The 13,827-nt window shown below is 50.4% G+C and overlaps 2 protein-coding genes across 2 annotated transcripts; one reads left to right on the top strand and one right to left on the bottom strand.

The window, feature by feature from the left end:
* On the top strand, positions 1-3,768 carry LOC308269491 (transmembrane protein 198-like; the record flags this gene model as incomplete). The annotated part of the gene is made up of 4 exons (XM_080704856.1): positions 1-175; positions 755-1,336; positions 3,361-3,521; positions 3,625-3,768. The coding sequence occupies 4 exons, from the start codon at positions 1-3 to the stop codon at positions 3,766-3,768; spliced, it is 1,062 nt and encodes a 353-aa protein (XP_080560982.1).
* A 3,444-nt stretch (positions 3,769-7,212) lies between these two features.
* Positions 7,213-13,272, bottom strand: MMP19 (matrix metallopeptidase 19; the record flags this gene model as incomplete). The annotated part of the gene is made up of 9 exons (XM_080705244.1): positions 7,213-7,650; positions 8,317-8,444; positions 8,588-8,752; positions 9,328-9,456; positions 10,241-10,486; positions 10,670-10,885; positions 11,110-11,240; positions 12,404-12,489; positions 13,183-13,272. The coding sequence occupies 9 exons, from the start codon at positions 13,270-13,272 to the stop codon at positions 7,213-7,215; spliced, it is 1,629 nt and encodes a 542-aa protein (XP_080561370.1).
* Positions 13,273-13,827: the final 555 nt, after the last annotated feature.

Raw genomic sequence — 13,827 nt, 5'->3', positions numbered from 1 at the left:
ATGGAGAAAGCCTTGTTGCCCCTCACTGTGACATCTGACTCCCGGCCCTTTAATCAGCAACTCCCAGAGCCTCCAGACCTAAGATGTATCTTGGAACCACAGGACAGCCCTGAGCTGGCACCTACCCTGGTGTGTGCCCTTTGCTGCTGCTTTGGGATCATCTACTGCTGCTTTGGTGAGGGCAGGACCAGGGTCCTGGGGGGCAGCTGGCCGCGACTATTACCCTCGAGGGTGCCGCCAACTTTCTCCTTTGCTCCTGGGCCACCTCATCTCTTCTAGTGGGCGCTACCTACCTTTGGAGTGACCTGTGCTGTCCTTGCCAGCTTCTACTCCATCCCCCTGTCCATGCCTTCCAGCGCTGACCTCTAGCATCTGTCATTTGCCCCCCTATTTGCCTCCTGCCTCAAAACTCCATTCCCAAATTATCCTCCAAGCTCGAGACTTTACCAAATACCTGAAGCAGCCTGTGATGATTTCTCCTTGTTGGCCAGCCCTGGAAGAACTAGACTTTTTCTTATATTTACTTTCCTCAGTGCATCCACTTACCTTCTGATGTTCCCGCCCATTCCCTCATAGTTCCTGAGTACCCCTCCTCCCTCCTTATCTTGCCCCTCTCTTCCTCTCTCCTGGAGGTCCCATGGTGTGCTGCTCCCATCCTCAGCTCCTCTGGTCGGCCATTCCTTTCCCAATTCTCCATCGCCATCGCCATACAGTCTCCTGTCTGTCTCTCAGTGCTGCCTCCCTCCCTCCCCAGGCTACCGCTGCTTGAAGGCAGTAATGTTTCTCTCCGGCCTGCTGTCCGGAGCTCTGGTGATCTTCCTGCTGTGCCACAAGGAGCGTGTGCTGGAGACACAGCTGAGCCTGGAGGTGAGCGCAGGCATCGCGCTGGGCATCGGACTCCTCTGCGGCCTGGTCACTATGCTGGTTCGCAGTGTTGGGCTCTTCCTGACTGGTCTCCTGCTAGGCCTGACCCTGGGCACCGGAGCCCTGCTGAGCACTGAGCCCATCTACCAGCCACCTTCAGCCTGGGTGCCAGCCGGGGGGCTGGTGGGGCTGGCACTCCTGGGAGCCTTGCTCACACTTCGGTGGCCACGTCCATTCACAGTTCTGGGCACAGCCCTGCTGGGTGCTGCAGTGCTGGTGGCCTGTGCTGACTACTTCGTGGAGGGCCTGGCACTGGGCAGTCGGCTGAGCCAGCGCCTGCAGGCACTTTCAGCCTTGCCTCCTCTCTGCTGGTACAGCTGGGTCTTACTGGGCGCCTGGCCAGCCTTGGGGGCACTTGGGGCCCTGGCCCAGTGGAAGCTCATGGCTGAGGAACACGGAGGCCACACCAACGGTGAGTTAGTGCCATGGTACAGAGGAACCAACCTGTGCCTGACTCCAGGACTTGAGGAGGGGAAGGGAAGGAAACTCTGAGAGATGAGGATGGGGAGGATGCCCAAGGCATGTGGGACAAGGCACTGAAGCAGAGTTAGAGCTGAAGTAGCCAGAGAAGCTCAGGATAAGAATGTGAAGCAAGTTCTGGGTGTGGAGGCACGTGCCTGTAATCTCAGGTCTTGGGAGGCTGAGACAGGAGGGTCGTGGGTTGGAGGACAGCTTCAGCAATTTAGCAAGACCTTGTTTCAAAATAAAAAGTAAAAGCTGAGTGTGGTGGTGCATACCTATAATCTCAGTATTTAGGAGATTGAAACAGGTGGGTTGAAGGTTTGAGTACAACCTCAGCAACTTAGTAAGGCCCTTAGTAACTTAATGAGACCCCATTTCCAAATAAAAATAAAATAGGGCTGGGGGTATACCTCAGAGGCAGAATGTCCTTGTGTTCAATTCCCAGTATCAAAAAGTAAATAAATTGAGGGTCGCAGGTTTGAGGACAGCCTCAGCTACTTAGGCCCTCTGCAACTCAATGAGATCATGTTTTCAAAAATAAAGAATAAGTCGGGCGTGCTGGTGCACGCTTGTAATCCCCATGCTTGGGAGGCAGAGACAGGAGGATCTCACAGGTTCAAAGCCAGCTGTGCTGGCTTAAGAGACCCTGTTTCCAAATAAGAAGTATAAAATAAGTCTGGGAGTGTAGCCCGGAGGTAGAAGGGCTTCCAGGAACCCCAGTACCACCAAAAAATAAAAAATAAAAACAAATAAATAAAGAATAAGGCCAGGCACGGTGGCACACACTTGTAATTCCAGCATTCAGGAGGCAGAGACAGGAGGATCGTGGTTCGCGGACAGCCTCAGCTACTTAGTGAGGCCCCTTGCAACTCAGTGACACCCTGTTTCAAAAATAAAGAATAGCTGGGCATGATGGTGCACGCTTGTAATCCCAGCATTTGGAGGCTGAGACTGGAGGATCGCAGTTCGCGGACAGCCTCAGCTACTTAGTGAGCCCCTCTGCAACTCAGTGAGACCCAGTTTCAAAATAAAGAATAAAAAATAGGGCAGGGGGTGTGGCTCGGAGATCAAATGCCCCTAGGTTCCATTCCCAGACCCGCAAAAAAAAATGGATAAAAAATTAGGGCTGGGAGTATCACTCAGAGGTAGAGTGTCCCTGGGTTCCATCCCCAGTACTGCAAAAGAATAAAAAATAAAGAATAAACCAGGCATGGTGGTGCACGCTTGTAATCCCAGTACTTGGAAGGCTGAGACAGGAGGACTGCAGGATTTAGGCCAGCCTTAGCAATTTAGTGAGGCCCTCTACAATTTAGTGAGGCCCTGTTTCAAAATAAAAAGAATAAAATAGAGCCAGGTGTGGTGGCACACCCTTGTAATCCCAGCATTCAGGAGGCTGAGACTGGAGGATCACGGTTCACGGACAGCCTCAGCTACTTAGTGAGGCCCTCCGCAACTCAGTGAGACTGGTTTCAAAATAAAGAATAAAAAATAGGGCAGGGGGTGTAGCTCGGAGGTAGAATGCCTGTGAGTTCCATCCCCAGACCTGAAAAAAAAATAAAAAATAAAAAATAAAAGAAGGCTGGGGGTGTAACTCTGAGGTAGAATGCCTCTGGGTTTCATCCCCAGTACCATAAAGAAAAAAAGTAAATACATAAAATAAAACCAGACTGGAAGTATAGCTCAGGGGTAGAAAGCCCTTGGGTTCAATCACCAGGTACCCCCCCCAAAAAAAATAAGTATATTTAGTAGAATTGTTAGGGGATGCAGGAAGAGTTGTTTGGGATTATTATGAAAGGCAAGGAGAATCCCAGGGAAGTCCAGGAGGCAAGAGTAGAACTCCAATAACAGAGGGGAAGTTGAGGCTTGAGAGAATCATTAGAGGGAGGTCACGTGGGCTTCTATAGAACCTGAGTGTGTGGGGTGGGTTTCAGGGCCTCAGGAGGCCTTGAGTCTGTATTGCCCTCTCCTGAGCAGTGGTCTTGAGCCACCGGCAAAGACATCTCCAACTGCTTCGGATCCATCACCAGCAAGAGGCCAAGTGGCGCCGGACCCTCTCTGGGGTGGGGCTGTGTGAAGGCAGCTATCGGCGCCAGCCCCCCACCAATACCCGGAGCCCTGCTGACGGCCTGGCTCCAGTGAGTGGGGGTGCCGGGGCACCCTGGGGGCTGGGGCAGAGGGTGGAAGGGGGGCTCTGACCCAGGCCTCTCCTTCCACCCTCTCTGCCCTGTACCCCTTCAGAGTTATCTCCAGAGTCTTCGAGAACACCAACTGGGACCAAGCACCCGGGCCACAGACCCCCACATCGTCCTGGACCTGGATTCTGACTGTGGTTCCACTGTGCCCCTCACCACACCCTCTGGTTCCACTCAGACCCAAGCCTAAAACTCTGCCGTGCCCCCTGCCCTAGCAAGGGCCCACAGAACCCACATACAAACTCCCCCATCTCCTGGACACAGGGGTAGGATCTGTGCTCCAGACCAGCCTTATAAGGATCTACTTCCAGGACAGGCAGAGGGCATTCTTGTGGGGGAGGGAATAAGAATGAGAGTATAGTATCTACCTCTGTCCAATAATAGAGGTGCCCTGGTCCCTAAAAATACTGACTCCTCAATTCCCTCCTAACCAAGGAGAGCCACTACCCAGATGTCCTTTGAAATACCCATCTCACTGTGCCTCACAATAGCAAAATAAGGGGCTTTGGTTGTATTGGACCTACAGAAAACCAGGGAGCCTCCTAAGGCATTTAATAGCTTTTTGATGGGGAGAATGGCACAGAAAAGCCCCAAGAGCCCCCAGGCCCTCGGTAGGGGGTAGTTGGGTTTTTGGTTGTCTTTTTCCCCAGGCCCCATAGGCTAAGCCCCCTTCTCCTACCTCAGTGGGGAGCACTACCTCAATGGTGCCTCCCCTTCTCAACTGGGAAGACCACAGCACCTGCCTCAGCATCGTCTGTCCTAAAAGCTGGCTTCTCAATCCAAGAAGATATCATCACCCACACACCAGAGCTTTTGCCCAAAGGAGCCAGGTGTTCAGGGCTGCATGGGAGACAAGTGCCTTCCCTGCCTCACACTGTGCGTGATACTAATTTCCTCTTTAACCAGAATTGTGTTCCAGCCACTAACCCATCCTAACTCTTCCCCGCTGACTTTCCTGCCCAAGCTCTATTCCCTGGTTTTTTTCAAACAGCATGAAGGAAGACATACACCTCCCTGGGAGCAAGGGTATGCTGGGAGGGAGGAAGAACATGGGAACCTGTGAATAAAATGGCATCAAAACTGATCCAGGGTGTCTGGCCTCTACTGCTGCTGGTCCTTTCTTTCTCTACACCCAAAAACAAAGTAGTCATAATGAACAAATCTTCTGATAGGGGTACTTTTTTTTTTTTGGTGGTACTAGGGGTAGAACCCAGGGACTTTCTACCACTGGGCTATACTCCCAGACCTATTTTTTTATATTTTATTTGGAAACAGGGTCTCACTAAGTTGCTGAGAGCCTCACTCGGTAGCTGAGGCTGGCTTCGAACCTGTGCGATCCTCCTGTCTCAGCCTCCCAAGCACTGGGATTACAAGCGTGCCCCACCATGCCTGGTAGAGTACCCTTATTAAACAGACTGCTATAGCAGCTACACTTCCAGACAACTAAAGGAAGAGCTGTTAGAAACAAGGATTTAGCCTTTCTTTTTCTTGTCACTATTATTTTTTATTTTTATTATCATTATTTTGTGGTACTGGGGATTAAACCCTGGGGCATCCTACCTCTGAGCTACACTCCAGCCCTGTTTTTACTTTTTATTTTGAAGCAGGGTCTCACTGAGTTGCAGAGGGCCTCACTATAATTGCTGAGGCTGGCAAAGAACCTGTAACCCTCGGCCTCCCAAGTACTGGGATTACAAGCGTCTGCCACGATCAGCTTGAAGTTAGCCTTTCTTTTTTTTTAATTTTTTGTGGTACTGGGGATGGAACCCAGGGGCATTCTACCTCCAAGCTACACCCCCAGCCCTATTTTTTATTCTTTATTTTGAAGCAGGGTCTCACTGAGTTGCACAGGTCGTCACTAAGTAGCTGAGGCTGTCCGCAAACTGCGATCCTCTGGTTTCAGCCTCCTGAATACTGGGATTACAAGCGTGAGCCACCACGCCCGGCAGAGTTAGCATTTATTTATTTATTTATTTATTTATTTATTTATTTATTTATGCTACTGGGGATTGAACCCAGGGGAATTCTACCTCTGAGCTACACCCTCAGCTCTATTTTTTCTTTCTTTTTTTTTTTGCGGGTCTAGGGATGGAACCCAGGGGCATTTGACCTCCGAGCCACACCCCTTGCCTACTTTTATTCTTTATTTTGAAACAGGGTCTCACTAAGTTGCGGAGGGCCTCACTAAGTAGCTGAGGCTGTCAGCGAACCGCCATCCTCCTGTCTCAGCTTCCTAAATGCTGGGATTACAAGTGTGCGCCACCACGCCCGGCTTCCTCAGCTCTATTCTTTTTTTTTTTTTTTTTTTTTTTTGGTTGTAATGGGGATTGAACCCAGGGGCATTCTACCTCCAAGCTATACCCCCAGCCCTATTTTTTTTTTTTTTTTTTTTTTTTTTTTTTTTTGGTGGTACTGGGGTTCCTGGAAGCCCTTCTATCTCCGGGCTACACTCCCAGACCTATTTTTATATTTTTTATTTGGAAACAGGGTCTCCTAAGCCAGCGCGTGTGGCTGGCTTTGAACCTGCGCGAGCCTCCTGTCTCTGCCCCCCAAGCGCGGGGGATTACAAGCGTGCGCCACCACGCCCGGCTTTTGTTCTTTATTTTGAAACAGGGTCTCACCGGGTTACAAAGGGCCTCACTAAGTAGCTGAAGCTGTCTGCGAACTGGGATCCTCCTATCTCAGCCTCCCAAATGCTGGGATTACAAGCATCCATCAACATGCCCAGCTTTATTCTTTATTTTTGAAACAGGGTCTCACCAAGCTGTGAAGGCCCTAAGTAGCTGAGGCTGACTACAAACCTGCAATTCTCCTGTCTCAGCTTCCCCAGTACTGGGATTACATGCGTGTGCCACCATGGAATTAGCCTTTAGCCGTGTGTGTGTGTGTGTGTGTGTGTGTGTGTGTGTGTGTGACTAGGGGTTACATCTAGGAACATCATTCTACCTCTGAGCTATACCCTCAGCCGTTTTTTATCTCAAAACAGGGTCTTGTTAGGTTTCTGAGAGTCCCACTATATTGCTGAGGCTAGCCTCCAACCTGCGAACCTCCTGTATCCGCCTCCCAAGTACTGGGATCACAGGTGCGTGCCACCGCGCCTAGCTGAGTTGACTTTTCTCAACACAAATGTACCAGGCACTTCACATCTAATATTTCATTTAATGCAACAGCCCTGCAGGATTGCTATTAATCTTATTTTGCAAACAGGGAATTCAAGGCTCAATAAGGTCAATTCACTTGCCCAAAGTCACAAGCAAATAAATGTTATTCTCAAGGATCCCAAAGATCTTGCCCAATTTCCCTGCCAGGTTCTCTTCTTGCACTTTAGGAAGAACTGAGCCAGGAGTCTAGCCTCTCTACGTATTGCCTCCTGTCAGATAAAGGCCTGATTGACACCTCCCTCCACCATCGTCTTCCAGATAGTAGATGCGCAGTTAGGAGCACTAAGACTATCTAAGACCAGAAGAAGAAGAAATGGAGTTCTGGGCCAAATCAGAATTAAGGGACGACTTCCCAGGAGGGAAAGAGCACAGGAGAGTGGTGGCCACAGTTGAAGCTGTTAGAGGCCCGAGTTCTATGGTTCACACTCCTGCTTAGCACCTGTGTAGTTCTGGCGAGAACGTTTGATTAGGTCCTAGGCCTCTGGGAGGATGACATTGGCAGGGAGGGAAAGGATGGTAGAGTCTGTGGTGGCGGAGGGAGTACTGTCCAGGACTGTGTCTGTGGGTGCTCTCTCAGAGTTCAAGGTAGCTTCTGTGACTGAGGGAGTGGTATTCCAGCTTGTGCCTGCGGCTGAAGGAATGGTGTCCCCAGCTGACGGGGTAGTTCCTGGAGTCTGGGGACCACAGTGCATCCAGTTGTGGGCGGTATTTCTGGGGTAGCCTTTCTCTACCCGAAGTTGCCGGTTGAGTCTCCAGTACTCTTTGCCCTTGAAGAAGTAGACTTGGCCATCCCGCCAACTCATAGCAGCAGAGGGCCGGTCTGGCACGCCGGTAAACAGTTTCTTGGTTGGTTTGGGGTAGCGGCTGAAGTCAGTTCGAGCCAGCTCATCCCACTGCCAGTACCCCGAGCCCTGAGGGGAGAGGGGTGAGAAAAGGAGGGTGAGGAGAGAGCTTAGGGGATCCCCTTCCCCCAAAGGCCTCCCCTCAGCCCCTACAGATGCAGTAGGTCTCCCTTCAAGAGCAAGTCCTGAGCCAGGTGTAGTAGCACACACTGTGATTACACTTGTAATACACTTGTAATCACAGTACTTGGGAGGCTAAGACAAAAGGATCACAGGTTTGCAGCCAGCCTCAGCTACTTGATAAGACTCTCCACAACTTAGTAAAACCCTGTTTCAAAATAAAGAAAAATAGCCAGGTGTGGTGGCGCACGCTTGTAATCCCTGTGCTTGGGAGGCAGAGACAGGAGGATCACGCAGGTTCGAAGCCAGCCTCGCTAGCTTAAGAGACCCTGCTTCCAAATAAAAAAATATATAAAATATGTCTGGGAGTGTAGCCCAGAGGTAGAAGGATTTCCAGGAATCCCAGTACCACAAATAATAATAATAATAATAATAATAATAATAATAATAATGAAAAATAATCAGTCTAGGGGTATAGCTTGGAGTTAGAATGTCCCTAGGTTCCATCCCCAGCACCACAAAAAAAAAAAAAAAATAGGACCAAGTCCTTACTTTTCAGTGTGAAGTAACCCACTCCTGCTAAGAAGGGATCGCCTCCTGCTTTGAATTTTATACCTTAAAGAGGAACACCTTTTGGTTGACAGGCCAATAAAGAGCTGCATCCAGGTTCGGTTCTACCCTATTCAGTTTCTTGGGGAAGCCAGGAGACATCTTGAAATTAATGTAGCGCCACACCTTGTCTCCTGAGAGTATACAAGGAAAGAACAAATCACCTCTGTCCTTGGGTGGCAGCTTTTGGTCTCTTCATTCCACCCTTTCAGAAGCTTCTCGACTCCTCTCTTTTACCACTAGGGCCCCCTCAGGTAAGACATGCTACGACCCTTACCCTTAAAGAAGTGAATCCATTGTGTTCGAGGAGAGTAGACAGCAGCATCCAGGTTCCCCGGGAGCCCCTCCCAAAGGGCAGATACTCGGAACAAGGGGCCCAGCCCGGAATCTGTCACAGTCCACACGTAGTCCCCCTTGAAAGCATAGGTCTTCCCACGGGGCCCTGCAATCGAAGGTATGTCCACAGGGCAGAAGGACAGGGTCAAAAAGGCAAAGACTCGTGGGTGTCTCAGGTACGCTGATAACTCACCTCCCTCCCACAGCCTAATTCTCCAAAAATCCACTCAACTTTAATTCAAGGAGAAAATTAAAAGCAAAGAAGGAGGGCCCAGGGCACAGCTTCTCCTTTGTCATACAGAGAGCATTTTAGCTTTGTTCTACTCAAGAAAACAAAATCCAGTACAGATAGTTGTCCTCCTGGGAACCACATGTTGCACCCCAAGTGGCTTCCAAGTTGTTCTTCTGACCAGGTACAAAGCCCTCCCTAATAAGCAGTTAATTCCAGTTAATCCCATCTTGCTGCATTCCCTCATGCATTCTAGTGGCTGCCTGGCCCTTTTTTAATTTGGCTCTGAACCCTTTCTTTCTATTTCACATGCCCTTTTCCATGGTCACCAACCCCTGCCTGGGGCCTAGTGTCCACAGGCTGCGGTCCTCTGTCATTCCCCTGTGTCCCAGCCTCAGGGCCAGCAGGCTGCCCCACTGCCTCCCTCTAGCATGCAGGGGGAGGGGCCTTACCCAGCATCATGGCATCCAGTTCACCACTGCAGGGATTTGGCATGGGACTGGGTTCTGTGGGCACTGGAGGTACAGTGGGCATCTCCGTCTCTTCTTCTTCCTCATCCCTTGTCTCTGGACTCTTCTTGCCTACAGAGTGAGGTAACATTGCTTAGAGAGAGAGCTCATAGCACCTGGTCTCTCCACCCATTTATTTATTTTAAGTTCTGTCTAGTGACCCCATAGAGAAGGGAAAAAAGAATCCTAGGAAGTTTCCCTTGCTGGTGGGCAATATACTATATATATGCTAATGTCCACAGCATGTGTGTGTGTGTGTGTGTGTGTGTGTGTGTGTGTGTGTGTGTGTGTGTGTGTGTTCTAAACCTCTGAACCCTGTTTTATATACCTGCCCTATTTTATTTTAGTGTGTGTATGTGTGTGGTACTGGGGACTGAGCCTAGGTGCATTCTACCTCTGATTTATACCCCCAGCCCTACTTTTTGTTTTAAAACAAGGTCTCACTAAGCTTCATAGGGCCTTGCTGAACTACTGAGGCTGGCCATAAACCTGTGACTCTCCTGTCTCAGCCTCTCAGGTAGTGGGATTACAGGCATGTACCACCACTCCTGGCTGCAATATCATATTGATATCAGCAGCAGACACATGTTAGTTTCAAGAAGCACCAAAAAGAAAGAAGGAGGTTTGCTGGAATATTCAGCCTCTGTCTCTGAGAATGAGTGTGGGGAAGAGGAGCCTGGAAGGACGATTAGACACAGTAGAGTGAGAGAGAAGACTTTCTTGTGAAAATGAAGAAGCCAGAAGACCTGGGCCTCAGGAGGAGAAAGAGGCCTTCCACAGAAGCCAGATCTATCTCTTCAAGCCTAGAGGGATGCTGTCAGACTGCCCCTCATGCTCTCTAGAGAGAGAGGCTGACCATAGAGAGCTTGGATCCCCGCCACATCATCCGGGTGCAGCTTGAAGTAGGGTCGGTAGCCAGCGTAGACGGGGGCCATGAGTGCCTGGGTGTATCGCGAGTGCCCAAGCCCCAGGGCATGGCCCAGTTCATGGGCTGCGATGATGCGCAGGTTCACCCCCCGGTAGGTCCCCTCGGTCCAGATTTCATCTTCATCAAAGTGTACGCTGCCCAGCTCTGGGATGTCCGCATGGGCCAGGACTCTCCCTGGACAAAGGCAAAGGTGGACAGGAAGGAGGTCAGAGCCCAGTCCACTGGAGCACACCATGCTTGTGTCTCTGGAACCTTAATGTTTAGGTGGATGAACATTAAGGTTCCAGAATCACTGGCTCAAGGAGACAGAGATAATCTCAGGGGTCTATGAGTCCAGAGCTGAGAACTGGCACCTACCAGGCCCATCAAAGGTATTGGAGCAGTACGGGCTTTTGCGGCCATGGAAGGAGAGGCGGATGTCAGCCCAGCCAGTTTGCACCTCCCGGAAGGTCAGCGGGGCCACGCCACTCCAGTACTTGAAGGCTTGGAGCAGGGATGCTCGAGCTGTGTGGGGTGGGAGGGTGGAGGGCAGGTTCAAGATGCGGAAGGTCAGGTGCTTCTTTCTCCAGCGACCTGGTTAACAGACCAAAAAATAAATTAGAAACACAGATCATTCTTTAGATTAGATACACAGATCCTTCTCCCAACCCCAAGGAGCTCCCCTGAGTACGGGCCCTCACAACCCCTCTAAGCAGGCGATCATCCATTCAACACTGAACTGGTCCAGATTCTCCCAATGTCACACTCACTCCAGAGCCAACCATCCTCTCCCTCTCCTCCCCAGGCTCAGTCCTTACCCAGCAGCAGGTATTTAAGGGTCTTCTGGTTGAATGGGTCCTCCAGACCACAACGAGGCTGTCTCATGCGGGCCCTTGTGGCAGTATCCAGCTGGCCTGAGACAGGCAGCTCAGATGCTTCCTGAAAAGCCCTGGAAGGAGAGAGTGGGTTGGGTCCACCAGGGCTGGTAAATCTGGAATGAGGAATAACTAGGGAGAGCTTGTAAGTCTGCTGCTGCCCAAGGTGGTGACCAAGAAAGGCACAGAATTACTAAAACCAATGGGGGTCACTCCTTGCTCCAGTCCTCATAATTGGGGCTTTCTCTTCTGCAGAAATGGCAACACTCCAACTTTCATCTCTTCTTGTTTAGTATCTTTTACTTGCATAAGAGTGCCCTCAGGTGTAGGCTTCTTTCCCTACTGCAATTTCTCACTTTCTCCAGTTGTGAGGAGGCTATCGGGCCCCTTGCTCTAGAGTCTCCCATCCTCTCCAGAGTCTCCCTTCCCCCAGGTCTTGTTCTCAGCCTTCTCCCCTCCTGGCTGTATACACCACCAAGCCAGGTCTGCTCTGGGACGATTTTATCCACCTATGAACTATCATAGGGCCTGTAGGTTTTTCAAGGGACCTGAACATTTCTAAAAGTAGTAAGACAATCCATTACCAACATATAAAAGAAAAATATAAAATAAATAGAAATAAATGATGAATCAAATGCCCACAAGAGATAGCATCAAGCTGGGCATGGTGGTTCACACTTGTAATCTCGGCATTTGGGAGGCTGAGTAGGAGGATTGCGGTTCACGGACAGCCTCAGCTACTTAGTGAGGTCCTTTGCAACTCAGTGAGACCCTGTTTCAAAATAAAGAATAAGAAATAGGGCTGGGGTGGAACTCAGAGGTAGAATGCCTCTATCACAAATATCCCCAGTATCACAAATAAAATAAAGAATAAAAAAAGGAGGTTAGGGGTGTAGCTCGAAGGTAGAATGCCTCTGGGTACCACACACATACACAAAATTAACATCCTATCAACAACTCAGTTGGTAGTGTTCCATGTGAATTCTACTTCACGTGGGCTCTACCTAAATATCAGTACTTTGGAGCCTCCATAGGAGCACTCCTCATCTCTGTACTCCTCGTCTGAGTCCTCATCTCACCCCATGTGCCACCGCCCTACCAATGCTAGCTAGCATCCATCTAGCAGGTCCCATGGATTTGGGCCAAGCAAAGTTGGCCGTGGGGAGAGGAAGGAATGAGAAGAGGGAAGAAGACATTGCAACCTCAGATCTGAAAGCATGTCCTTTTTGCCTCTCACCTCAGGGCCTCTGTGATATCTTCTGGCCTCAAGTCATTAGGTCCTTCTAGAGGCTTCTGTAGGTACCCATATTGCAACAGATAATCCTATGATGGGGTGGAAGGAATCAGGATATAAAGAAGGTTAGCGCCAGGCATGGTGGCACACACCTGTAATCCCAGTACTTGGGAGGCTGAGATCGGAGGATCACAGGTTCACAGCCAGCCACAGCAACTTAATGAGGCCCTCTACACTTAGTGAGACTCTATTTCAAAATAAAAGTTAAAGACCTGGCGTGGTGGTGCACGCTTGTAATCCCAGCATTCGGGAGGCTGAGACTGACTGGAGGATCGTGATTTGTGGACACCCTCAGCTACTTAGTGAGGCCCTTTGCAACTCAGTGAGACCCTGTTTCAAAAATAAAAGAACTAAAAAATAGGGCTGGGGGTGTAGCTTGGAGCTACAATGCTCCTGGGTTCCATCCCCAGTACCAAAAAAAAAAAAAAAAAAAAAATAGGGCTAGGGGAACAGCTCAGAGGTAGAAAGACCCTAGGTTCAATCCCCAGCACCAAAAAAAAAAAAAAAGGTTAGTGACCTAGGTGTCCCGCCAGACCCATCAGGAGAGGCACCTTAGAGAAGGGGCTCAGGTGGAACAAGGGGAAGGACTGGTGGGTGGGCAGGGCAGATGGTGGAGAAGAGGAAGGAAGGAAAAGGCAGACACGTTGAAAAGCAGGAGGAAGGCTTGGCTGAGACTGTGGAGGTAAGCCCTGGCCTGGGTCCTTGCTTCCCAGAGGACTCACCAAGGCTGCCTCCTTCTCTGTAGGCCCCAGGGCCCGGCCTGAGACTGTCGTGGGGAGTAGGAAGCCCAGCCACAGCTGCTGCCAGTTCATGGTCCCACCAGGCAGGAGCTCCAAGGCGGTCTGTGCCCTCTGGGATTTCTGGCCGCCCAGGGAGCAGGGCTCGGTGGGGCTCTTACCTCGAGTTCTTTTCACTTACCAGCCTCTGGTCCTCTTTATAGAGCTTCAACAGAAGGGAATGGGGGGTGGCAAGGGGAGGTGACTCAGCCCACAGATATGTTGCAACTCACCATTAACCCCTGCCCTACCAGAGAGCGGAAGCCAAAAAAGCCCCTGGCAGCCCCTTCCCGTCAGAGGGCTGTGTGGAGCCGGGACACTTTTCATACTGCCCTGGGTCGGGCTTCCTGGAAGCAGGTGAAGTGGAGTCTCTGGAGAGAGGAGGGATGGGACCAGCACTGCCCCTGACCCGAGTTAGACGTTCCTGGGCCCCAGGGACCCTGGGCCAACAGATCCCTCAGCTTTACCCTGCCAGTCTCCCTGTCTGATCTTGAGTAGAAAAACATAAATAAAATCAAAGAGAGAGGAGACAGCTCCGATAGCTTGAGTGTCTAGAGCGGAATCAAGAGTGAGGTCCCTGTTTCTTTACAG

The sequence above is a fragment of the Muscardinus avellanarius genome (assembly GCF_963383645.1).
Source record: "Muscardinus avellanarius genome assembly, chromosome: 11".
NCBI classification, from domain to species: Eukaryota; Metazoa; Chordata; class Mammalia; order Rodentia; family Gliridae; genus Muscardinus; species Muscardinus avellanarius.
This window is presented reverse-complemented; position numbering and strand designations above follow the sequence as displayed.